Source organism: Gavia stellata, chromosome 6, assembly GCF_030936135.1.
Source record: "Gavia stellata isolate bGavSte3 chromosome 6, bGavSte3.hap2, whole genome shotgun sequence".
Classification (NCBI taxonomy): domain Eukaryota; kingdom Metazoa; phylum Chordata; class Aves; order Gaviiformes; family Gaviidae; genus Gavia; species Gavia stellata.
This window is the reverse complement of record NC_082599.1, coordinates 15,742,741-15,768,188: the sequence shown is the minus strand read 5'-3', so window position 1 is coordinate 15,768,188 and position 25,448 is coordinate 15,742,741. Positions and strand designations below refer to the sequence as shown.

The 25,448-nt window shown below is 39.4% G+C and overlaps 1 protein-coding gene across 8 annotated transcripts in view; it reads right to left on the bottom strand.

Moving 5' to 3' along the window:
• PARD3 (par-3 family cell polarity regulator) overlaps positions 1–25,448 on the bottom strand; it is a 458,445-nt gene that overhangs the window by 100,625 nt on the left and 332,372 nt on the right. For 5 of the 8 annotated variants that reach the window (XM_059818399.1, XM_059818398.1, XM_059818400.1 and 2 more), the window contains one exon: positions 17,327–17,437. The exons of the other annotated variants lie outside the window; for them this stretch is intronic. In XM_059818399.1, coding sequence (XP_059674382.1) covers positions 17,327–17,437 — 111 coding nt within the window. The remainder of the gene's footprint in view (positions 1–17,326; positions 17,438–25,448) is intronic. 8 annotated transcript variants of the gene reach the window in all.

Here is a 25,448-nt window from a genome sequence, read left to right as displayed (position 1 = left end):
CATCTCTCAAAAGTAGGCAGTTCCTTCTCAGAAAGTACCAACATGTGCCTTATCTTAAAGTTACAAATGAAAGGTGATGCTGTGCTGGGGTTTTGTACCTAGGTGCACTTGTTTAGCTGTATGATAAAAAGTGACAGATAAAAACAGATGACATTTAGGAATCTGACAAACACAAATTGAGCACAGGTCATATTTTCAAAAGCACACAAAGCTATTACTAAATTTGATCTGGGCTTCAGAGTTTCTTTGGCATTTTAGAAAATTTGATGTATCATACACACGTGCAGAGCAAACTGAACCCCCCCACAACATTGTCTCCCCAGACCAATTTAATGCTCTGTCATCACTGCAAAATGAAGTACTCAGCTGTCTCCTCCCTTCCATTAGTAAAATGTGCTCCTTTTTCATCTAATACAGCCACGGCTACACAACGTGACAGCATCCATCCATTCAGACTACAGCTCTGTGCACTTCTGTTACGTGCCCTTTCCAAAGACAGCTTGTTCACTAACTTTTAACAAGAGCAGCCTACTAAAAGCCTCTGCCTCTTTTGAAAGTAAGCCTTGTCTCTTTTGAAAATAGAAAAGCCTTAAAGTTACGTAACTTTGACATTTTTGGGGATTTTAAACTTAGCCCCATTCAAGATTAGTCTTTGCAAAAAGAAAAGGAGATACACAAAGGGTGGGATTCAGGCTGCAGGTAAAGACATCAGAATTTAGGTGCCTGCAGCAGGTGAGGTCACACCAGCTACGTGTGCAGGCTCCCTTTACAGTCCAGGGAGCCGTAAGTCAGCAGACTCCAGAGTTACACAGCTGCTGCGCTAGTCAGTGTGTCCTAGCATGAAAGGAGTCACCCTATAGACACTTTTGATGCTGTTGTTTAGGTCTTCCTTGGGAGCTTGGATACCCAGCCTTGATTCAGCTGCTCAGACATAAGCAGCTATGGCCACCTGACATCCCCAGGTAACCCTGCTGGACCTCCAGCCGCTGGGCAAGAAGGACTCCTGTAGGTCCTTGTCACATCTGCCAGCCCCGTGCTGACATTTCAGAGACTGTGATAACTCACACGACACAGGACGTCTGTGTTTAAGCATGTGAATCCAGCCCTGAGCTGGTATGTGAACATCTAAATTTAAGTGTCTTCATCAGATTGAGTCCCAAGCAAATTGTTCTTTCTGTGCTAACAAAGATCACCGTAACAAAAGAAGGGAATAGGAGGATGGCATGGGCAGGCAGACCTATTTCCCCCCCAAATTCTACAAGTATTGACAAAGGATACTGATTTGGGATACAACTGATTGGCTGAACTCCCTTCAACAGCCAGTGCCATCTACACTGATGGTTCAGTGATTCATTTACATGCCCCAAGTTATACCTCAGCATAATTCCTCTTTTATATCTACTACAACTGACTTCTGCACCACAGTTCTCACTCATATTCAGTCACAGTGGAAAGAAAAAAAAACATCCCCCCCCCCCCCCAAAAAAGGCAAATAGAAGAAATCTGAGAAAGTTTAACTTAAACCAACATAAATTTTTAATTTTGCAATTTTGCAAATATTATTTTCTTTACTGGTTGCTTTTTATTTTAATAGGGAAAAATGGAAATAAGAACTGTAACACTATTCAGCTGACAGCATGTTCCTCTGCAATTTCAGCAACATCAAACTGGAATTGTTTTTTGTTTAATTTACAGTGAAGAAGGGCTCAGGTTTAAATCAAAAACCCATTTCAAATTTAAACTGTGTTTCTGCATGCCTTTTTTTTAAATAAAATACATGTTTTACATTGTCCTATACTCCAAAGCTGTAGTTCAGAAATATTACAACCTTAATCACTTGGAAGGTATATCTACAGAAGGAAAACAGGCCTGAAAATGACCTGCAGTTGTTGATTCCTCTCTCTGCAGGTTTCACTTCCAATTTGTAGTCCTGTATTAATTACCCTGTGGAGGAATGCATTTGTCTATTGATATTTGTCCTCTGAATGGGAGAAGCAAAGGAAATCAGAAATTTCCTAGACATTGGTAGATTTAATTTTAATTTCAATGGACACTCTATCATCACATACTGGAACACTGGCTGACACCAATTTGAGCAAAAAAAATCCATGTATTTTAGATAACCAAAATTTCAGTATATGAAATCTGACAGTATAGCAATAATGTGGCATAGAGTCATTCAGTCAGAAGAAAACATTGTTATCTGAAGTGTTGATAAAGCAGAATTACCTGGTGGTAACTGATGATATTGATCTCAGTGTTACACTGACTGCTATGAGAGATGCCAGTGAACTTATCTAACTTTTGACCATTAATATCATCACATCACTCTCCATGGGTACAGACATGAGCGTCCCCCAAAAGTTAACCAACTTTTCTCATATATCTGCTTATTGACTATTTAATACGTTTGGACGCAGCACCATTTGCAGCAAGAACATTAAGATTTTCCCATGCACGATTCAATGAGGGACACTTATTCCTGCTCAAGTGGGAGACAACTGATTGCTGAAGTGTTATGCAAGCAGTTATGTTCATATCCACCATGAAAATTTTTAGAATATTTTCTACAATTGCTAATACAATGTGTTAATACACATATGTAGCATTAAAAATCAGAGTCTAAACGCATTCTAAATCTTCCTGTTAATTATAACCAAAGTAAAGTACCCAGTAACCATTTGAGGTAAGTAAAATTTAACAAAGAATAACCCCAAAGTGAAACTTATAAGATGTCCGGCTATACTGACACCCAAAATGTTCTGATTTTTCTCTTAATTAATTTTCTGTGCTCTAAGTTTAAACCACTGTGCAAGTCCTATAATTTTTACAGGACAAAAGTATAGGTTTTCTGATTCCTTAACATATTTTTTAATATTGTTTAAAATATAGCTTTGTTTTTGCCTTCTCCAGGACATACTGCATTTAAACATTATGTCTCCAAACTTAAAGGAACCAAATGACCAGGGAAAAATACGTAGACATATTCTTGAAAAGAATAACAGCTATCAGCCTAACATTGCACTATTCCTTCTGCAATTATAATAGTTTTTAACTCTGAATATATTTTTATATCAGAAACTGAACTTAATGCAATGTTATTTTTTATGTTGACCCCCCTCCTTGTGCGCGTGTGTGTATATGCATGATATAGCCTAAATCATTTGTTACATATACCGCATTAAGTATACACATGGGAAATGCCAGTGCAGACTATTGCGGGAAAGATTAAAATGATGATGTAAACACACTGTGCAGCACAGACAAGAACCTGGAATTTGCTCTGTACTTCAGCCCTAATCAGCAATGCTCCCGCTATTTAAATCCAGTATCTGGAGAAGTGTTTGACCACAGTGCTTTGGTTTCACAGAGTGGGTAAGTGTATTAAGCTGTCTTCACTGAAGTGTATACCTTTATGACATGGCACAATAAAAATTCATATGTCTGAAATTTCAGATCAGCTAATTTTGAGGATTTATGGCCTTCCTACAGACTTTGTGTGGGTTTAACAATATTAATAATGCTTAGCATTCACATAACTCTTTTCATCTTCAAAGAATTTTGCAAAAACTGCTAATCAATTTGCGGTGTTTAAATGAAATTCAACTTTTAAAAATACAAAAGCTATCCCAAGAAGTTTCTAAACCCTTCTTGCTGAAGTGTTAATACTGAAAATGTTAATGTACTGTCGTGCTTTTGAGACTCAAATTACAATGTTCAGTAAAGTACAAACTATCCTCACGCATTTGTGTGCCATTCAATTCAAAAGCTAATGATAACTGCTTCAAATGACAATATTGTTAGCTGCAGAACTTCCTATAATTGTTAGACGAGCTTTTCATTGCAAGCTAATCCAGTAATGATAGACATACCCATTGTATAGCGATTCCTATGCATGTGAAATGGTGGTCCCAAAAGTAAGGGAAAAGTTTATGCGCTGCTGTCCCCAGAAAACAGCAGCCACTTTGTTCCCTTCTTCAAAACTCTGTGAGTGAGATTCAGATGAAGGCAACTACCATTTTAGACACCTGAATTTAGGCGTCAACACATGGATTCCCAGAAGAGCTGGTCAAGATTCAGTCACACCAGGCAGCTGCCCGCAGGGTCGAGAAAGCAGTTCAGTTGACCATCTGTAATGTGGCCATTTTAAGGTGAAGCCAAACCCTTCTCCAGGCTCTGCCAACTGTGTCGAGTACCCCTCCCTTGACCAGAAAGGGCATTTAGCCATGTAGCTCATATGTGGATACTAAATAATCATACTAGTCTGAGAGCCCAAACCCACCCTGAGCCAAACGTTTACAGCAGCTCTGTCTGAACTAAACTTTAACTTTTTCCAGCAGCAGCAAACTCAAATCTGTGGTGCTGGCAGAGCTGTTGTGAGTAAAAGTGAATAAGCAAAGTTGGCAAAAGAGGAGAAATCGACGCTAATTTCATGTAGTGTTAGGAGTGAAATTATAAATATATTCCAAATCCCTTGGGAGCTTTAGTCTCCTTTGTGGGATTTTTTTCATATTAGTGATTCAGATCCTTGCAAAAAATCACCTACTTATCTTAATTGATAGTATGGGGCATGCATGGGAAGGATATTCAGGGCTAGCACATTACATTTGCCGTTGCAATGGCAGCAATGTCCTCCCCTAAGAGCAGAAACAAAGTTGGCTGCTGCTTCTGGTGCGCAATTGCTTGGTCAATTCAATTAATCCTCCTGCTGCTGCCAGGATTCAGCTATTGCCCAAGTGATAATCCACAACCTCGTCTTTTCCACCGAGGCTCACTCATTTACAAAATCAGTATTGAACACTTGCAGTCCCACATATGTGAGATGGCTGACAATGTTTATTAAGGATAGAAACAGCATTGTGTAAGGACAGAAGCTAAATGACAAGGCATTCACTGCTGCCAGTTCTCAGTTCTTCTGCCATCAGACTGGCATGTGTCGGGATGATGGATTGAAAACAGAGAAAAACAACAACACGTTTATAAAGCCAGTCAGCTTGTTTAAGTTAGTCAGACGGGATGAACACATTCAGTCCAATTTTTGCCAGCTATAATTTCTAATAAAGAGGTCAGGAGGGGTGTTGGCCAGTAGCCAATTCTTGTCAAATTTGTCCCCTCCTCCTTTGCTAGTGAAAAATACCTTGCAGGCACAGTGTGCCAGCAACTAAGCCAGGTCTTGCGGTTCCTCCTCCCTCTCTCCTCGACTGCCTTCAGGGCTTTAATGGCCCTTTCTCTAATTTTTGGCAATCAATTCAATATGGGACTTTGTCCCCTCCTGTATTTTTCTTTGACCTTTGTCTGGATCCAAGCAGAATTTTTCTGACAACTACTCTTCTAATGAGGGGACCTTGTTTATAGGCATTATTGTGATTTCCCTCTGAACCGGCATATGACACTTAGCTTTTCTTATCATGATTAGACCTAGTCAGTTATCACAGTCATAACCATCTCTTAGCAAAGCCATCTGCTTTCCTGAGAAAATCATTCTAAAGGATCACTGTGGGCAATGGATAATCATGGGCAGCAACAGAGGTAGCCTGTAAACAGGAAAGACATATCCTTTTCTGCATGTGCCCCCCCCCCAATTTCATTCAAAACTTCAGCATATTAAAGAAAAAAAAAAAGGCAGTGAATACTGCTACGTAAACATAACTTTTAAATTGGAAGGCTGGAGACCAACCTTTTTCATGTTATCGAAAGAAAAAAATTAACAGTTCTGCCTTATCTCCTGTGTACTTACAAGTGTGGCCAGCTGGCTAAAATATGACTGTCCTCTGATCGCGAACACACAAACAAACACACACAAAATGTGGTCATTTTGCTATGGATAAGCACAAGCATACAGGGACAAAAATCAGAAAGGCCAAGGCACAATGTGAAATAAAAGTAGCAGGGAGCTTTAAAGATAACAATAAATCATTGCGTAATTGCATTAGCAGTAAAAGGAAGAGCAAAGAAAAGGTTGCTCCCCTGCTCAGTAGTGAGGGAACAATATTGACAGATGATGCTGAGGAGACCTAAGGCTTAATGGTTTTTTTTCTTTGCATCTGTCTTCACTAAAATGGTTGATTGCAAGCAGGTGGCCAGCACAATTGATACTGCCACCAATAACAAAAAGAACTCCAATCTAACAGCAGAAGAAGTAGCTAAAAACAGGTTAAGTTGAACTTCATCCGATACACACAAATGTCTGAGGCAGTTTCAGACCTTTTTCAGTAACCATGAGAACCTGTTGAGGACAGCTGAAGTATTGAAAGACTAGAAAAAGTCAAACATCCCTTGGAGGAGGAGGAGAATTATAGACTCATCAGTTTAATTTCAATCCCTTTTGAGACAACCTATTGGGAAGCACAGAGAAGATAATGGGACGAGCAGTAGCCACCATAGATTTATCAAGAACAGATGTGGTCAAGTCAGTTGGATTTCCTTCCACAACACAGTAAACTGCCTTGTAAACGTCCCAAGCTAAGAAAAACAGCTACGGGGTGGGTGCAATAGGTTGAACCAGGCAGTTCCTACAGAATATCTAAAGAGTAGCTCTCAGCAATTCACAGTCACGTTAGATGGATGGAGAGAGACATTTTCTACATGGATCTCTCTCTGAATTTACTCAGGTTTTTCGTTATTAATTAGGATGCTATTGAATCTGCAGAAAACCCAGATGAAGGAACTTTGGAGGAAAGTATTAACATTTTAAATGTTCTTGAAAAATAGACAGAGTAGATTTCAAAAATAGAATTAACTTAAATAACAGCGACTGGAAGGTAATTTACATAGTTGGAATAATTAAGCATACCAGTTAAACGTAGGGGAAAAATCTGTGAGTTGCTTTTTCAGGAATGGATCTGGAAGTTCTACTGGATAACAGATATTCATGAGTGAGCAATGTCAAGCTGTTGGGGAAAAGAAAAACACAGAGGGGGGACATAACAGCAGTCTCCAGATACATAAGGAAGACAAGAATAATGTTTTCCATCTCTAATGCAAGTACTAGGTATTTAAACTGCAGCAAGAATAATTGAGACTAGATACTGTGGGCAGGGGAACTTTCTAATGCAAAGGTAGTGGAAAAGATTGCCATGGGAAGTTGTAGAGTCTATGTCATTATAAACTGAAAAAAAAACAGGACAAAACAAACATTTTGCAGGAATGGCATAACCAGGAGATCCTACCTTGGGAAAGTAACATGATCTGTCTTACAGATCTATAATTCTGCACCTACATACAAATTTTACACACTTATATTTCCTATGTATTGGTTCTACAACAACAGAGAAACATAACAAGGACTACATATAAAAAGGAAAAAAAAGCAAAAGCAAAAAAAATCTGTCCACCACCTCGAAATTAAAGAAATGCATCTACACAATCAGACAGTCCTAATTTTCTTTCTCCTTCAACAATCACAGCCTATCTGCCAATTAGACTACGTGATAGTACTTACTGTCTCTCTGAAGTTCCCCCCTCCTCAAATTCCACATGCAGAAGAGATGCATGAGAATTTCAAAAACCTTTAATGAGCTACAACCCAGGAGGGCTGTAGTTAAAAAGAAAAAAAAAAGGGGATAAAGGTGATAAGGTGATTACTGTAAGTGCCCTAATACATTAAGAAGAGAACAACATGCTCATTTTTATAAGGACTTTATAAAGAAGGCTGTTAAAGCAAGCAGCAAAACACAAATGAATATATAAAGAAATTAAAAAAATGCAGGAGAGAAAGTAAATATTACACGTATAAGCATGTGAAGTGGAAACACCAATCTGAAACCAAGTGACATTGATGAAACTAAAGGAGACATCAGAATCGTTTCCTCTAACCTGGTGAAATCTCTCATGTATTTCACCCGTTCCTTTCCTTATCCCCTGACCTTCTTGATTCATCCTTTGTCTTTCCAAAGTGAAAATACATCCTCCCAAAAGAGTATCTCAAACCTACTTTCTTGGATCTTGGAGAAAACAAGTGAAAATGCTTGCTTATTCTGATTTTTAAAAACCTGTAAATTACCACCTTACATTTCAATGGAGCTTTTAGATTACTTTGCAGTTAATGGTCTGCAGCATTTGGGGGTGGAGGGTATATCTGCTTTGTTTTTTTAAGGATATGTCTCAATCAAAGCCAAACGTATCAGGTATATAGGCAATATAGGTCCTGTCTCCAAAACAGGAAATTTTCTATCCTTATTTTCATGTTTGATCCAATTGTCATTGACCGCAGCAGTGGAAAATCACCCAGATGGGCAACTGGGACAGTTATCCTGCTGGGAACCATGTTGCATCAAAGAACATCATTGCTGTCTGTAAGCAAAATGGAATTCAGTTTTTCTTTTGCATAACAAAACTGGCGAGAAGAGCTGATATTTACACCTATGACAACAGATCCCTGATCATTAGATTAATTTAGTTCTAATCTGCTATTTAACTATTTTGCTGGACTGAAGTAGAAAGATCATGAGATTCAGCTATTGCTGAAACACAACCTAGGAGAGCTCCTGCTTCCATCCCTCCTCACTTTAAGAGCCCTGGTGTCCTCTCTCACACAGGCTTTCTTGGACCATTTCTTCCCATTTTTTTTTTCCCAGCTGGAGAACAATGCCAGAAAGCAGCACTGGTGGGTAACATCTGAATTCTGCAGTTAGATGTGTAAGGAGCAGTTCCCGTATGTTCAAGAAACAAATGACACAGGCATACCATATATCAAATGGTACCATGTATCATACCATATATCAGATCAGTCATTCCCAGATACTGCAGGCAGTAACTGGAGGTCCAGCTGCAATACTGTCATCAGTCAGTTGAGCTGAGCCTATCCAGCACCTACGGTCCTCTAGCTGAAGTCTAGTAACAAAAGGGAGTATAAAATTCTGCCGCTGGCTCTATTTCAGGTCCATTATTTTGTGTTTCCAGAGCACTATGTATAAAGTAGCCTAGTCCTGAAGTTGGAAAATGAAACAGTCTGAAGTGACAAAAAAAAACAATTAAAAACCTCACAACAAAGCAAGGGATTATGTGAATCTCATACACTGAAGTTGAAACAAAAAGAAAAAAACCAACCACCAATAGAGAATATAGCTTATAAATCACTATCTTTGCTCAGGACCCACAAATTAGCACCCACAACACCTCTCAGGATTCACTTCTAAAACCTTGCTGGGTCACAGTACTGCGTGAAAGCATAAATCCTCAGCATGGCCAGAAACAGAGCCAGGTTTCTTACAACCCATTAAAAGGTTTGTTCTAGTAACTGGCTACAAAACAATAGTTCCAGCTGTGGTGTGAGGGTGGACCTATCTGCCTGTTGTGAATACATTATTAGCTGTCTTTCTGGTTAGTCAAATACTTGCTGCTGTATCTAAGAATTAGAAAAAAAGAGTGGTTTTAGTGCTTTATCTTACTGTTAAGACTCCTGTAGCGCAGTCTGGAAAATCTGACAGGTTTTCAGCTCTGTTCAACTCAGCAACAATAAGTTCAGTAAGTTAGTAATTATAGTACAGTTTTTTTAATTCTCAAATAAGTATTTGCTGCAGCAACTCCACCCATAACATCATAGTTTATGGGACATCAGAGGACATGCTGCTGCCTTATCCTAAAGTTCTTGGCATTCAAAAGTGAAACACAACATATTAGTGCTCTTACTTAGAACTGAAATTCCTAACAGAGTGCTGAACTCATGATCTGCAAGACATCTTACCCAAATTTGTAACTCAGAATATTATAAAGACCATGTAAATTGTATTTTTAAATATATGGCAAGGGACTTGGCCAGACCTTGCCCAGTATAATGTCTTGAATCACTGTAGAGGAATAATAGAGAAAATACACTTTTAGCATGATGTCTTAAAATCTCTATAATTACAATAGGTAGCTAGAGAATCTGAGGAGCTTTGTTTAAAAAACTACCTCAGCAACTATTATTCCACAAAAGCTTCAATCTATGTATCTCCCAAATTCAGTATTTTTATGAAGTTGAACTGGTCTGAGATGTTTTTCAAAGCTCAATATTCTCATGCTTCATTTCTGTGTTCTCTTACAAAAATTGCTGCCATTGATTTGTTTTCACGTCCTGTACCCTCATTCGTTATGTAAAAAACCACTGCCAAAAACAATGCTACAAATCTCAGTGAAACTGGAATAGCCCTTGACAAGCAGACCCCATCTCAAAATAAGTGAGAATGAGAAACACATTGCTCTCATTTTCTGATTCACAGAGGAATTTTTCTCTTCTCTCTTATGGGCTGGGAAGGGGGTGGAAGTTTTCTCAGAAAAGATTTTGCACAAGTCACTTTAGAAAATATTTACATTCTGAATGTTTGCAGTAATAATGGATTTAGAGGTAATAGTTCTTGTGAAAGCTGTTAAGTGGCATCAAAATACAGCAGCAGCAAAACTAAAGCTGAACCTTGGCATTATTTTAAAGACACAGATAACACTTAGGCTATGTAAGAAACAAAAATCCTCTCCCTATCGCAGTATGTTGCCTTTTTTCCTAAAAGTAAAACGAAACTGCTTGACGAAAATATTTTGCTTAAGGGGAAGAAAGTTGGGGTTTTCCAATAAAAATATTATGGTCTCTCTGGGAAATCTGGAAAGACACCAAGAGTGTCCTGCTGTTCAGCCCCCTACTCCATCTGATACTTTAACAGTTCCAGATGGCTTTTACTACAGGATGACCTCCCCTCTATTCTTTTATTATGACCTTTGGGTCACAAATTATCTATAGGATGCTGCTGTCATTCTGTAAGACACTGTTGTATTCTTTCATCTAAAGAATAAAGATGCTTAACATTAAAACTCATCTTTGTTAGGCTGACCTTCCAATGATGATCAAAACAGACAGATATTCCAATCAATGTCACTGCTGGAGAAAATGTTTCATTTTTTGCAACACTGACATTAAGAAACTAAGGCATGGTTTTAAACCAGACCACTTTTGCAATTCTACTTGGCTAGGGAGCATAGCATGTTATATTCATTTAAAATATCAAAAATATTGCTGTAATGGTTTTGATGAGTTATGTTGATTAAAAGGATGTGGTGGGTTTGGGTTTTGTAAGTTATTGATGTGGTTTTCATGTAAACTTCATTGATAGGAGGTAATAAAATTTTATGTAGGTTTTATTAATTATTTGTCTTTCTCTAGCATCATCAATGGAACACACTGAACTTGCATAGGAAAATAAAATAAATAGTCCCAAAGTACTAAATAAAGTAATAAGGTTAATTTCTTTCCTGCTGTCAGTAAATTCATGTTAGCAGTCTCTCGTCAGCTTGACATCAATTAATGATTTTAATTCCAGACTCTTGTCACAGTACTCACCACCCTTTTGTCTAATTAAAATGGATGATGCATGATGAAGGGAAAACACAAGACTTCTGTTCTTGTTGCAACATTTCTATTCATTAGTATACTTTTACAACAAAGGGCTTGTGGTTTTAATGGCACTAGAGAAAGATGAAGAGAAGTTTACTATATGTTGGAGATAAAGACCCTTACACCCTTAGGGAACATATAATACAGGAAGCGTTTTATGGAATGACCGAATCCTTCAGCAAAAAATATCAATGTTATTTCAACCACTAACGAAGAGACAGAATGTTTCATTCTAAATTCAGGAAAAATCATTACGTGAACGACACACGCTGAAATCGTAGCCTTGTTTACGTTCGCACCAAAAATGTTATCAGCCTATTGATTGATCTCCAAAAGTAAAGGCAAATCTGCCAATATGGAGACAAGCGCCTGATCCACCTCCCCCAGCCAGCACCTCTGCGAGACCGCGGTGCTCGGTCATCCCTCCCACTCTTTCTGCCATGCTCGGGCTGCTGCAACCGCATCGCCTCCAACCACTAAGAGCATCCCCCCGTCCCCACCGCAAACAGAGTTTTCCCCCAGCTGACAGCAAGGCGTTAAGAGTCCCTCTGCCCTACAAAGCCCTGCCACGGTTTCCAGCCTGGAGCGCCCTTAAAGGGCTCCACGCCCCCCCCAGCGCCGCGGCCCGGGGCAGCCGAGCCGGCGGGCAGCACGGCGGGCAGCCGCGCCGGGGCCGTGCCGGGAGCTCCCCCTCCCGGCCCCGCCGCCCAGCGCCCGTCCCTCGGCACGACCGGTGCCAGCACTGGTGACATTTGCACAGCCATGGGTGAAAGTCGCAGCAGAATTGTGTACATTTAACTCCCTTTGTAACCGAAAGGAACAAGAGGTTATGTTTTCCAGCATAGAAAGGGGGGAACCGAGCAAAGCAGCAGGTTTCGTTTCCAGATGAAAACTATACATATGTACGAACAAAGTGCGGTATTGCTTTGCTGTGTGTTAATTGTCCTCCAATAAGTACAGCAGAGACTGGAATCGTACGGCTGCTTTTCCAGAGCAAAGGAAGCCCCTGGCTCCAAAAGCCCCCATCTGACTGCTCCATCATCCTCCCCAGCACTTCTGGAGCCTCTGTCACTGCACTGCCACCAGAACAGCTCTTTAATTCTCTTCCCAAAGGTTTCTCCGTATCTCCTCACGACTGATCCTTACAACACAGGTGTTTAAGCACCTGAATTTGCATCCATTGCAGTGGAAGTTGAGGAAGAATACAATACTAAGATTAAAACACTTTTATGCTAACCCAGAGATTTATAGAACATTAGTAAATCTCTTAAGTCAGTGTATTAACCAAACAGAAAAATCTCCTGTAGACTCTTAAGAGGAGGAAGTGCCTCTAGAGGCGGATTAAAGCATAAACACTATTCGCCCATAGCTGGGATCACATACTCTGAATCATGAGATTACATCAGAATTGCAACTTTCATCTTTTAAGCATTATCTAGCAGTGAACCATGCTGGATACAGCTGAATTTCCTGAAAACTTCACAAAGAAGTATGTTTATTTCATTCCTCCGTTATCTACTACCCGGGTACAAAGAGTAAAGCTGTTCGGGTTGGGGAGCACTTGGTTTTGCTAGAGAAAGTCAGTCCAAGGCTGAAGACCTGGCTGGCACGCATGGCCTTGCCAGGCAGGTGTCACGCTGAAGAAGGGCAGAACACAGGCAAAGGTTTTTGATTTGCTAAAGATTTATTTTGTCATGAACACAGAGATGCAAGGGGAAAAAAAAAAAACAACAACAAAAAAGAAATCCAAGGAAAACTTCAAGGGTGAAAGAGGGAGAGACAAAGGTATCAGAACCTGCTGTTAGAGGGATGTCTCTCTCCAGCAAGGGCCACCAATAAAACCAGAAGACAAAAGCAGTGGGTTTTCTGAACAGTTCTGTCTTCATAACTTCTAAGAAAGAGCCTATACTACAGGGTCTTGAAGAAGCCAGAAAACATTTCAGGGCAATCAGGTTGCAGGATACCCATGGACACATTGGCTACGTATCAAGAAAACCCTGGGAGGTTTTCTGGAAGGCCTGGGAGGCCCTCGAAAACCAGATGTAAAGAGTTTCTAAAGTGGACAGGTCTGTGAGCTTCCAAAGGCTTAGGTCCAATAGCACAGCAGAAGGTGGCCATCCATATGAAAACTAATGGGGTTGTAACATTGGTCATTGACAAAAGTTTCAAAACCTGGTTTTAGGTCTATCCTACATAGCAATGCCTGTGTGATCCTATAAGCAGTCTGAAGTGTCTCTGAAAGCTCAAGATATCCCACACATCTCCAATCTGTAAAATCCAAGACATTACTCTTAGGAAGATGGGCCAACCACAGGTGCATGGGAAGAGTCTGGAACTGGTAGAAGACCTTCTGTAACAAAAACAATAAGGGCTCAAGACTGTTTTTGAAGTCTGTCTGAGCAGATATAGCATCTCAGTGGCATCCAGTTTTAGTAGTCCAGTGACGGACAGGATGACAGCATGGCAAAGAGGGGCTCCAAGTCAGCAAATATATAAAACAGCTGTGATTTGGCACAGGAGTAGAGCTAATTTAATTCAGATCTTATTTGACTTCCTCAAGACTCTGCAGTATAGTCTCTTTCTTAGGAGACACAAGGCCAAGATCAGAAAACCTAGTGCTTAGTTTTGTCTGAAGGTTTTGATTGGTACCATTGCTGGGGAGAAGCACCTTTTGTAACAACACACCAGAACCCATATGGATTTTCAGATCATTGTTTGGCAGACACTCAAGGGTAACGTAAGCAGACTTCTTCCTCTGGAGTAAACCAGTGTTAAAAAATAGTGACACAAAGGGACAAAGTCCTCTGGCCTTGGATGAACTGTTAATCCAACATTTGGAGAATTTACAAATAGAAAGCATTTTACAGCAATTTCGGCAAGATCAGTGGGTGGTCTCCTCAGATGACGCTCCTAATTGTTCCAGTATACTGTTTCATTGAAAGCTGCCTGTATTTTCAACTAGATAATTTCATTTTCTGTTCAAAATTACTTTAAGATTGTCAGTAAATGCATAACACATACAGCTTGATATACGCTCCTTAATAAGAAATTATTATTAATAATATGTTTATAAAAGGCAATTTTATTAATTTAAATCATGGTAAATTGAAGAACATTAATTTGCTTATTTGTCTCATAATCAATATGAACACTACTTCTAAGACTTTAAAGAAAATACTATTGTAAGCACCATACTATTAAAATTATCAAGTCAAGGCATAATAATTCCATGAAATTGTGGGCATGATTGATTTTTTAATGGACCATTCACTTGTTCTCTGACCCCCTAAGGATTTTTGCTCCTAGCCTCTCATACATAGTAAATTCATTAAATCCAACCTATTTCCCCAAAGTATTGCATCATTATAGAGGTATATAGTATCAAATACCAAGTAAAACAGAGCAAGTGAATTGTACTGCTAAAAACATTGAGGGGGAAAACCCACAGAAAACAAAGTTAAAATAGCAGCCATTATGAACCAACACTTGTTCAGACGGTGTTTCGTCTGCCTCCCAGTAAGCATTTTGAGGGATTGTTCAGTTAATTTGCAAGAGTACTCTTCATGAATAGCATGTATCTAACATCATTATTTTACAGGATCAAAAGGAAACTCTCTGCAATCTAACTGCAAAAATATTTCAAGTCTCTACGGACCAAATCAACATCTGAATACTTCAGAAACATAAGGAAGCACCTCACACATTTGCTTGCTATTTTATTGTCTTTTATTAGTTGTACATGCCACTACCCCAAGGAACTTGCATTCTCTTATAGACATACCACAAAGGAAAGCAAATACACAGTTAGGGAAAGAGAGTAATGGGAGGAGGAGGACCCGTGTTACGATAACATCAAGCTGTTATGAAGTTCTGGCACATGCATTTTCTGCAGTTTCAGTGAACACATAAAATTGTTTTTACAACACACGAGGAGTGAGATTCCAGGAAAGATTTAAATGGTTAGCATAACTTGATGGACAGGGATTAGGAATTTGCTCCATGCATTGGGGGCTATACAAATAATTTCATAATTCTACCTTGGTACCCAGCGTGACTATTGCAACCTCTCTTACATCACCACATGGACAGTCTACCCTCTCACCACTCTTACTGAGAGAGACAGAGAGACACAGAGAGACAAAAAGAGAGAATGAAGAGAGAGAAAACGTTACTAACTCAAACCTCAAGTCTTTCTTCTTTGAATAAATGTATATGGCTGATGTTCTGGGGACCTAAGGTTACTAAGAAACCCTCTGTGCTGGGCAAGTTTGGGTTCAGCAGAGCATATTAAGCCAGGGATGAGCACGAGGCACATGTGGCTAACCTTCCCCCAGCCCTGAGCTGGCTGGAGTGATGGAGGCAGCTTTCCACGTCTCTGCACCCCTGGCATGAGTTTATCCACAGAGTGGCTGGTCTGCCCATGCGTAAAGGGAAATTGACTGCACAAACACCCTCATATCAAAGTCACTTATTTCCTTCAGTTCCAGTATTCCCCTTTACCATTTAATCTGAAAGCACGTTACTCTTACAGGAACAAATTTAATGACCCTGCTTCACTTTTATTAAAAAAGAGAAAACAAAAAACAATCAGACAGGTAAAAAACAACCAAGCACTGTGATTCAGCCACCCTCTACTGTCAGAATGGATGAAGAAAGACATGAATAAATTTTTACATCAATTTATGCTACTATATCTGTTAAAGAGGAAAAAAAAATCCCATAATGTAATCCAAACAGATGGTCACATATGATAAAGTTTCTGCAGTTTAACAAGTTAACTGCTGATCTTCAGTAACTAATAAATGTATACTCCTAGCCTGCCTTAACTGTAATGCAAATCACTCAACCCTAAAAGAACTTCAAGCAAACAATTTTAGGTTTAACTGAGGAGACTACACAAGAGCTACTGTGGCTCTGCCATTCTGGTGAGCTGTGAAGAGTGATGACGCCATCGTTCATAAACTTCCGTTCTTACCCACAGAAGACCAAGGTACATAGAGATGATGGTCAAAGGGATCATTAGGACTAACTAGGCATACCTTCTGTACAAGGACAACAAAATTTCCCTCCAGAGTTCCTGCATCAATCCTCAATTTATGGCTGAGCTATAGCATAATTTTTAGAGAAATCATTCCAATTCATAGTACACTTTCACTGCTAAATGCGTCTGAATCTATTTACCATTCAGCATTCAAACTTTGTAACCCTTTAAAGTTTGTCTCCTTACTGAAGAGATGTCTACTCAAAGAGGTCTTCTCTCCATGTACATCCCTGAATACTAGTTAATTTATGACCTAAGCCCTAAGATTTTGGCTAAATTAATACAAGAGATACCAGAGTCTAGGCCCTAAATACCTACAGCTACAAGAGATAGGATGAAAAACAGATTGGAAAGATTGAGAAGAGCATATGACATATATATTACATAGATTTTTAATGTTAAGGGAAGCTGACAAGGAAAAATAGAGGTACTCACCACTCATTTTTACAATCAGCAGTTTAATACACATATCATTCCATAAACAGACTGCATGACACATAAATAGACTGAACTCCAGTGACAAATAGATTGATAATTTTTAGGTTTTTTTCTAAATATATCAATGAAAAAGCTAGATATGGAAGACTGAAGAAAAATACAAAACATAGTGCATTCTATATAAATATTTGTTTTCTGAAAATGTCAATAAAATCAGTTATAGAATGTATAGAGAAAACATTTCATATTATTACTCCAGCCTCCTCAACAAGGAAGGGAGCTCTGGGTCTATAAAAGATGCTTAACGCAGCCAAAGAAGCTGTTGATACTAATGTCCAAAATAAATTCAGCTTTGTCTTGTTATTTAAAGTATATAAACATATCAACATTTGGGAAATTTCATCAGTGAAAATTGAGCTTCAGTTATTTAAGTTAAAAAACAAACTCTCTCTATCAAGGTTTAAGCAAATACTGAAGTCTACCTCTCCTGTTCTTGCTTCATTCGTATTCTCTCCTCTTCTGAAGTAAGAGCTTCCTGCACTTTTATTTTACCAGTTTTCTCACTCTTGTCATCTTTGCGATGTTTGCCAAACCTGTTAATAACACACAAAAAAAGAATCTAACTTGTGAAATGAACAAAACTGTATTTTCCTTTTTCTATGACAAAGAGAGTCCTCCAAGAAGGGCTGCTTGGAAATGAGGAAGGGAAAGTGCAAAGACCTCCGAATCTCAATTTTTAGTATTTTCAGTCTGCTTTCAGGTTTTTTGCGTAGGGTATTTTTATTTTATTTTTATTTCACTCCTCTTAAAAGTTTATAGAATTCCTCACTAAAGAACAGAACAAAACAAAACAAAAAATAATAGGACCACATTCCTTTTTTCTGCCAGGATTTTGGGGTCACTATTCTTAAATACACGGTCAAACAATGTTTTAGAAATTACTCAACACTATCACTGCCAAAGAACGCAACTCAAGTTTACATTAAGTGAAGGCTTTCACGTATGAACTGCAAGAGACACAGTGCTGTACATCTGACAACTGCCCAGAGCGCAGTACCACCCCTTGCACCCGCCCCACAAGAGCAGTTTCACCACACAGTGGACGCCATCCAAAAATGGAAATTTATTCTTTTTCAGCACCAAGGTTTTTTTAAACTTTATTACTCGTGACTCTTTTCCCCCAGGGGTGTTCCAGTGCAAGGAGGGTGAGTGGAGGGATGAAGCTGGCTGGGCTGTCCCAGACAGAGCGAGATGCTGCCAACCCAGCGTTTGCCCTCTTCACGTCTCCTCTTCCCCTCTACTGGCTACATTTCAAGTATTTTAGGTTTCTTCCACATTTGCGCATTCCACTGTTTTTTGTTAAACTTTCAGGGAGAACACAGTTTGGCATTTGAGATACTTAGTTATTATTAGGACAAAATTGTGTGTATTTCTTAGGTATTTCAGACCTGCTCTGAAAGTAATGACTTTTGTATAGAGCGAACTAAACAAACACTTAAATATAGCCCTTAAATACATCTAAAGTTTAGATGACAATTTTCTATTTAAGCCAGAAGGGATAACACATATCTATTAAACAGTATCTTATTATAATACATACCTATTAAATGTGGGATCATTTCTCATACCAAAAGCAAGAATTTTACTTTTTTTTAATCAAATGCTCAGATGAGAGCAGACTGACACTTGTGGCTCTTCACACTCAGGTTCACATCAGAAGTGAAATGAAAGCACTGAAACCTGCAAAGTCCAGCAATGGTGTGGACAGGACACCCTGAATGCTCACAACCAGTGAAATAAAACACAGAGTTCTTAAAACTTTCTTCCGACCCATGAATGTAAACTATTTAAAATATTTAGAGTCCACCAGGCATTTATAATATTTTCCCTTCTGTTCCTGTTGATTCTAGTACAAAGCCATTGTGTGGGTTGAAGACGTACCACACAGCGACCCTGAAGAAGGATGAATTTCTGGCCACTCAGTCAAGAGATACTATTATACTGCATAATCATGTTTATGGCTCTTAGGGCAGCTGTTTAAAACCACAACACCACAAAAACAGAGTGTAGGAGCATGTACACAAACTTTAAAGTGCGTGGCTGTTCTTCACAGTTCCCAGATTGATCATTTCCAAAGTAATTCGGGCATACAAAAACTAAAATTGTTCATTAATAACCATCTGAAAAGGGAAAGGCAGAGGACATGATAGGGTTAAGAAACAGAAAATAGCACGTAAAGTTAAAGTCTCTGATTTTATAATATGCTGAATGTAAAACTGACATACATAAATTCAGTGACTAGAAATACCAACACGTATCTTTTAATACATCCACATTATTTATTAGAGAGTAGTCAAAACCATTATACAAAACATTTACATATATGACACAAGAGATTCAAATCAAGTTCTGGATGTTGTACACCAGACAAAAGAGAACGGTTAATTTAAAATAGCCCTAAATCCTCCAGCCAAGAGAGCAGTTTTGGCAGAAAAATAGTGGAACTGAGCCATTTTACCCTGATAGACAGAGAGTGCCGGAGGTGGCAGGGGTCTGACTGACGGAACACACGGAGCTGCAAGGAGACACACAACATATGTGGTACTGTAGCACAGTATCTCTGGGATGCCCGTGTTTGCTTCCGTCTCATGTCCTTCCTTGACCCATTCAAAATGTCTGGCAAAGCAAAGGCACCAAATTCTGGAGTAGCCAGTTTATTTTTGAAAAAGAACTAGTGGTTTAAAAAAAAAAGAAAAAAAGAGATGAAATTGAATTAGTTAGTACCCATCAGGTTTTGGCAGCAAAACAGAATTTCTACCACCATAAATCAATTCATTGCAAGTATGAACAGAAATATATTGAAATCAATACCTTATTAAAAAAAATAGAGTACACAGGAAATTTCTAATAAACCTTGTAAGCAATCGAGTAAATGTCTGGTCAGGCTGCATGATTGTGGGGAGAGTACTTTTAATGTTAACATGTAATGCAAACCTAGCAAAAATTGATGGTTTGCGTTTCCAGATCCAGCCAGCCAAGTCCAGAACAAACCACGCTCGTGCTGCATTTCAACAGAGGCAGAGGTAGGTTTACCGCACAGGCAGCGCTCGGAGCAGCGGTAGGGTTCAATTTACTTTGACTTGTGAGCAAGCTGTGGCAACAGCCCTTCTTCTTTTTCAGGGTCTTCTTCCGATCGTCTGGGAATGAACGTTCCTTCTGCCCTCAGGGACAATCCTGATAAAGTCTCCAGAAGACATGTCTGGTCCTTTCCCAGGCATTTCAAAGGCTGGCCATATCGTCCCCACTCTGACAGGAGACTTTCCAGTGCCCATCTCTGACAAGCTCTGTGGTCATCCCGGCAGTGGACAGCCTGGCAGAGTATAAACCACGGTGGTCTTGCAAAGTTGCCTCCTCTGGACTTTGTCACCCGCAGAGTGATATATCTGCCATAATCACCACTGCCTGTAACAAGTTCAGCAACATTAACTGCACTGTCCCTACAGTGGAACCCAGAATAATCAATGCTGTCGTCCCCCCTCCCTGATTGTGGCTTCATGTTTTTAACAGCATCACCTGCACAGATAGCATCTCCATGACGCTCGTAAGTCCTGAAGCTGCAGAACAGTTTGGAAACACACTGCCCTAAATGAGTCTGGCTCTGAAGAACTCTGCATACTTTTAGCAAGACCTCTGTGCAAAAATATTTACAAGGTCAAGATTTCTCTTTTCCACTGAGATAGCAAGTCTAACAGCATCTCTGTTAAGCTTCAGCTTACAATAGTAGAAGTAACAGACAAACAAAGGGAAAACATTTTCCAGGCTCCACCAAGCACTTGAGAAAGGTGCTTAAAAGAACTGCGATCGGGATACATATGTACACCGCCCCACACCCCCCCCTTTTGTTTCTGTAGGAGCACTCAACACTCCCACTCCAAACATAATTCAAAGGTTTTGGTAAGATTACTCTTGCTAGCAGTAAGTGTGCTTGCTATTTATTTCTATTAAAAATGTTTGCTTCATGAACTACGGTTTATAGTCATAACGAAATCCACAGCCCAAATCAGCATCCTCTCCACCAAATTTATAACAGACTTTTATAAATTATTTAACATTCATATTCAAGCCAAGTTTAACTACAGAAGAGCAACATCCAGCAATACTAAGGCACACCACTAACGCGAGCTGTTAACACTCCCTCAGCTGTACAACGCTATGTACTCTGGTGACTACACTGGTGTCAAGTCCTTCTAATTTCCTCAGGTAGATGTATCCTACTCTGATTCATTAATATTAAATAAGACAGGACACTTGGGAATAAAAATAAGAGTATTGAGACCACTGAAATTCAAGCAGTCAATGCAATATCCTTTCAAAACACCAAATGCACATCCCACAGCCACCCTGCACTGCCTTCACAGCCAGTGGTAAAGCCCTTCCCTGCTGCTCTCCAGTGGCCCATGAGCAGCTGCGATAGTCAAAAGGAGCAAAGTGTGGGTCAGGTCCCCAGAATTACTCCCAGTATTTAAAACACCCCAGTTCGAGAGCATCGGCCCAGGGAAAAGATCTGGCTTACCTCTGTAAAAGTTTCACCTTCTTAAATGTGCAAGTGGTACAGTCCCTGATTTGTCTCATGAACATTAACGTGTGTGACACCTTCCCTACAACCCATCAGCATTTGCATCACTCTGAAGCTTACTTCTTTACTGCTCAGGTACTCAAAAGGAAGGGAAGATGGAATTAGGATGTATGTCCCATACATGACCTGTGGCAGCTTTGGAACATTACTGCTTCCAATACTATTTCTTCCATAATGCACGTATTGAATGTCCTGACACACCTGTGTAATAAACTTCCCCCACTGAAGAGACTGCTCACTTAATGGTAACAACCTAAGGCTGTAAACTCCCAAAGTGCAACTGTTAACGATACCTTCCTTGTAAAATAGCAATCACTGTCCATTTGTCCTGTGTCAGAGAGACTCTAGACTTTTGCAAGGACGTGGCCTTGAGGACACTGCCAAGTGATTTGATCCCAGCCCTCACTGCTCACTTCACAGATGCAGGAGCTGTTCTCCGCTGCACGCAGCTGGTTAGCGAATGTCTGAAGCACTTGGAGATTTTCAGGCACTTGTCTGAACCTGTGATGGTCTCATTCCCATTGCTGTGAGGCTGGCTGCTGGGATACTTGTTCTTACAAATGCAAATGAAATTACAACTTGCCTTCTGAAGGAGACATGAGAACTCCATGGCTCAGGACCTGTGCACCATCAATGCTCCTTGCATTAGTGAAAAGGAGGACAGCATTTAAAAACAGAGGTGAGAACTACTGTTGGAATGAAAAAACAAAACAGTGCGTAAAAGGAGCATCTGTGACACTGATGGTCACACAGTCCTGGGAATCTAATTCCAAGCTCCTGTCATTTGCTAAATTCAGTGCCAGCAATTTGACTGCAAGCTATAAAAGCCCTACCTAAATCAGTGCACAAGATACCAATACACAGACAAGCTACCTCATGACGTGCAACAAAATTGCGTATGCTACTGCCTCACAAAGTTAACATATTCATGACGAAAAAAGTTCTGATGCTAAAGCTGGAGCTACACCAGATACTGTGGAGCACCTGCAGCCATAACAGCACAACAATGACCTGCAGCCATCACTTGCCCCAGTCTGAATTCTTAGAAGAGCATAGAATATTATCACTTATGGTGGAAAATAAAGAGCAAAAGGAAAGTGCACGTTTTCCACCAAACCCCAAATAATGAAAAAATTACCTTTCTGTTCATAAACATATTCTTTCATAGACATAGCTTAATAGTTCTTTGAGGATACATACTGTATGGTTATAGAATAATCTCTTTATAATAGTAACAACGTTTATAAATACAGGAACACTACCTGACATGACAGCTAGTTTATTCAGTAGGTCTCTCATCTGAACCCTGTTATAAAAAGTATAGCTAAAAAGTAGTTTAATTTTATTTTGTAACTGCATAAGCAAAAGCTTAAAGAAAAAACTTCTATGACTAACTGAAAAACAGGTTGTAAATTAAAAATACCGTGTCTATCCAAGAGTGTGAGAAATTGATGAAAGGGAGCAGCTGAAATCTTGTTCACTCTAATTGCCAAGATACTCCAGGGCTCTGCTTAATTTATAGCTTCTTAATTCCCCTTTTACATTAAGGGTAAGAGAAAGTTTCAAGATAAGTGTAAATGCTCAAAGTCATATTCACAGATCCACAGACTTAATCCTCAAATTCAGTCAACAATAGTAAGTAAAGAAATTAAAAAATGTAAAAGAACCATGTTTTAAAAGTATGATCTCTAGATTATAACAGCCAAGTCACATCAGAGGAAAGGACCATCCTCGGACCCTGTGATACTGGTTTGTCACATTACTATTAATAAAAAGATGAGAACACTGACCTATATGCCAGAAGCTTGACCCTCAAATAGGAAATCCCATGAACTCTGGATAATCTAATCAAACTAAAATGCATACCTAAACCTCTTTGTCAGTCCCCAGCTGGCTTACTTTCAAGCTTACTTGCTTGAATGACTGTCACCAACTAGGAGGTGGCCTAATCCAGAGCCTATCGCACTCAACAGAGAGGCACTGACTAGCAAGAGCCTTCAGTGGCTTTGGGCCAATGCATCAGAGCGACTAAACAGTGTGAGACTCAACAGGGAAGAGAGTGTAGCAAACATTTAAAGAACAAGCTCAAGCCACAACATGATGCCATATATAAAAAACATGAAATGTATATAAAACACACATGTAGACATAAAGAACGTGTAAATGGCTTTGCATAAATATATAGACAGAACAAATGAAGCAAGGAGGATGCATGGGTGGTAGCAACAGAAATTCCACGTTTACAACTTATCTCAAAAACAGCTTCAGTTTAAAAGAATATATATCAGCATACTTGATATAACAAAAATAATATACATATAATCTGCTAAATGGATTTTATTCTGATGCGTTACTGATGAGATCATTGTCGTCTGCCAAATCATCCGCATGTTTCATTAGAATACAGAACTATAGAAGAAACACGCATTAGTTGATTAATGAAAAAACGCAAAAAGTGATTGAGATAGAAGTAGTTCAGTAGCATTATGTTCCTTAACAGAAAAAAGACCATCGTTAAAAATTAACAAATGGTAAGCATCTTGAGCAATTCTATCAGTGCTTTCTGTCTTTAAGGCATGCTCTCTTCCCCGTAGTAGCAAATGATATTCAAACACACACAACCTAACACTACTCAAAGGATTTTGCAATGATTTCTGTAATCTTTTTCACCCTGCTATATCAAGCAATATCATAAGATTTATATTGCAAAAGATTATTGTGACACGCAAAAACATTCTGTTCCTCAAATAAAATTTAATAACCATAAACAAGGATTTAACATAGTGCACAAAAAAATCACCCTGCTTAGTGACGACTTGAGGGTTTACAAGCCTTCGTTTCAAAGCAAAATTGTGCAAGTGCCATCGTTAAAAATAAGCTTGTAAGTGCAAACATTTACATATTTGCAATGGATTTCTAGAAATAGCCAGTTATCACATCTAATCAAATTAGTAGATAAAATTCTACTTGTTAGGAGGGAGCGGAATGACTGCTGGAGTGACTCAGCAGCAGCAGCATCGTCCTCGGATGATACAGAAGCAGTGATGTACAAGGCAGCAGGAGCAAGGCACCTTGATGTAGGAGCTTGTGGCCACAGTTAAAACGAGCATTTATAACTTTTCATTTTCCACAGGCTTCCTTGCCTATGTTAAAACTGATGAAGCAGCAATCCTTCTGGTGCAACAACGTTCAGCAGAAGACCCCTGCCAGTTCCTGGAGAACCCTGCTGTCCCAAACCAAGAAAGAGGCAGTTTGAAAGGACACAAGTAACTCATGAAAATGGAGAATACCTCTGGAGAGGTACACTTGTACCTCTTCAGAGCAATAAAGTTTGCCTTCAAGCAATAGAGAAACTCATGTGCTCAGTCATGAACACAGAAATTTAAAGCAGGAGAATCGAAGTGGTTATCACTGCAAATTATCAGCCCTCTCTGAAATTGCCACCCTGTGCATGAGTACTGTAAAGTACGTGAAGGTCTTCTGTGATGCATTCACACATTCTCTACCGACATCCTCTGCCTCACTTTCCAATAACTAAAAACTATTTTTCAGCACCGTTCAGGTGGGGATTCTAGTACATCTCAGCAAACTAAGGCTACTCAAAACCAACAGTGAGGATGGCGCATAAATCGCAACACTTCATGTGCAACATCACCAGTGATTCCCACAACAACTTCCTAGAAAGAAGTGGAAACAACATATGGGATCGGTAACCGTTTCCAGCCACTGAAGCTTAATCTGCCTGTCTTTGTGAGTCAATATCCCAACTTCATAGAAAATGGGTATGATGCCAAACCAAGAGACATGTCATGAGGTTTCATTCAATTATTTTCATAAACAGTTTTGATAACATTTCCTGAAAGGCATGACACAACAGGCAGAATATTATTCACACCAAGTCGCTCTCTTTTCACAACTTAAGCATTTGTAATATTTACTTCCAGCATAAAATGGTGGAACTTTTAAAA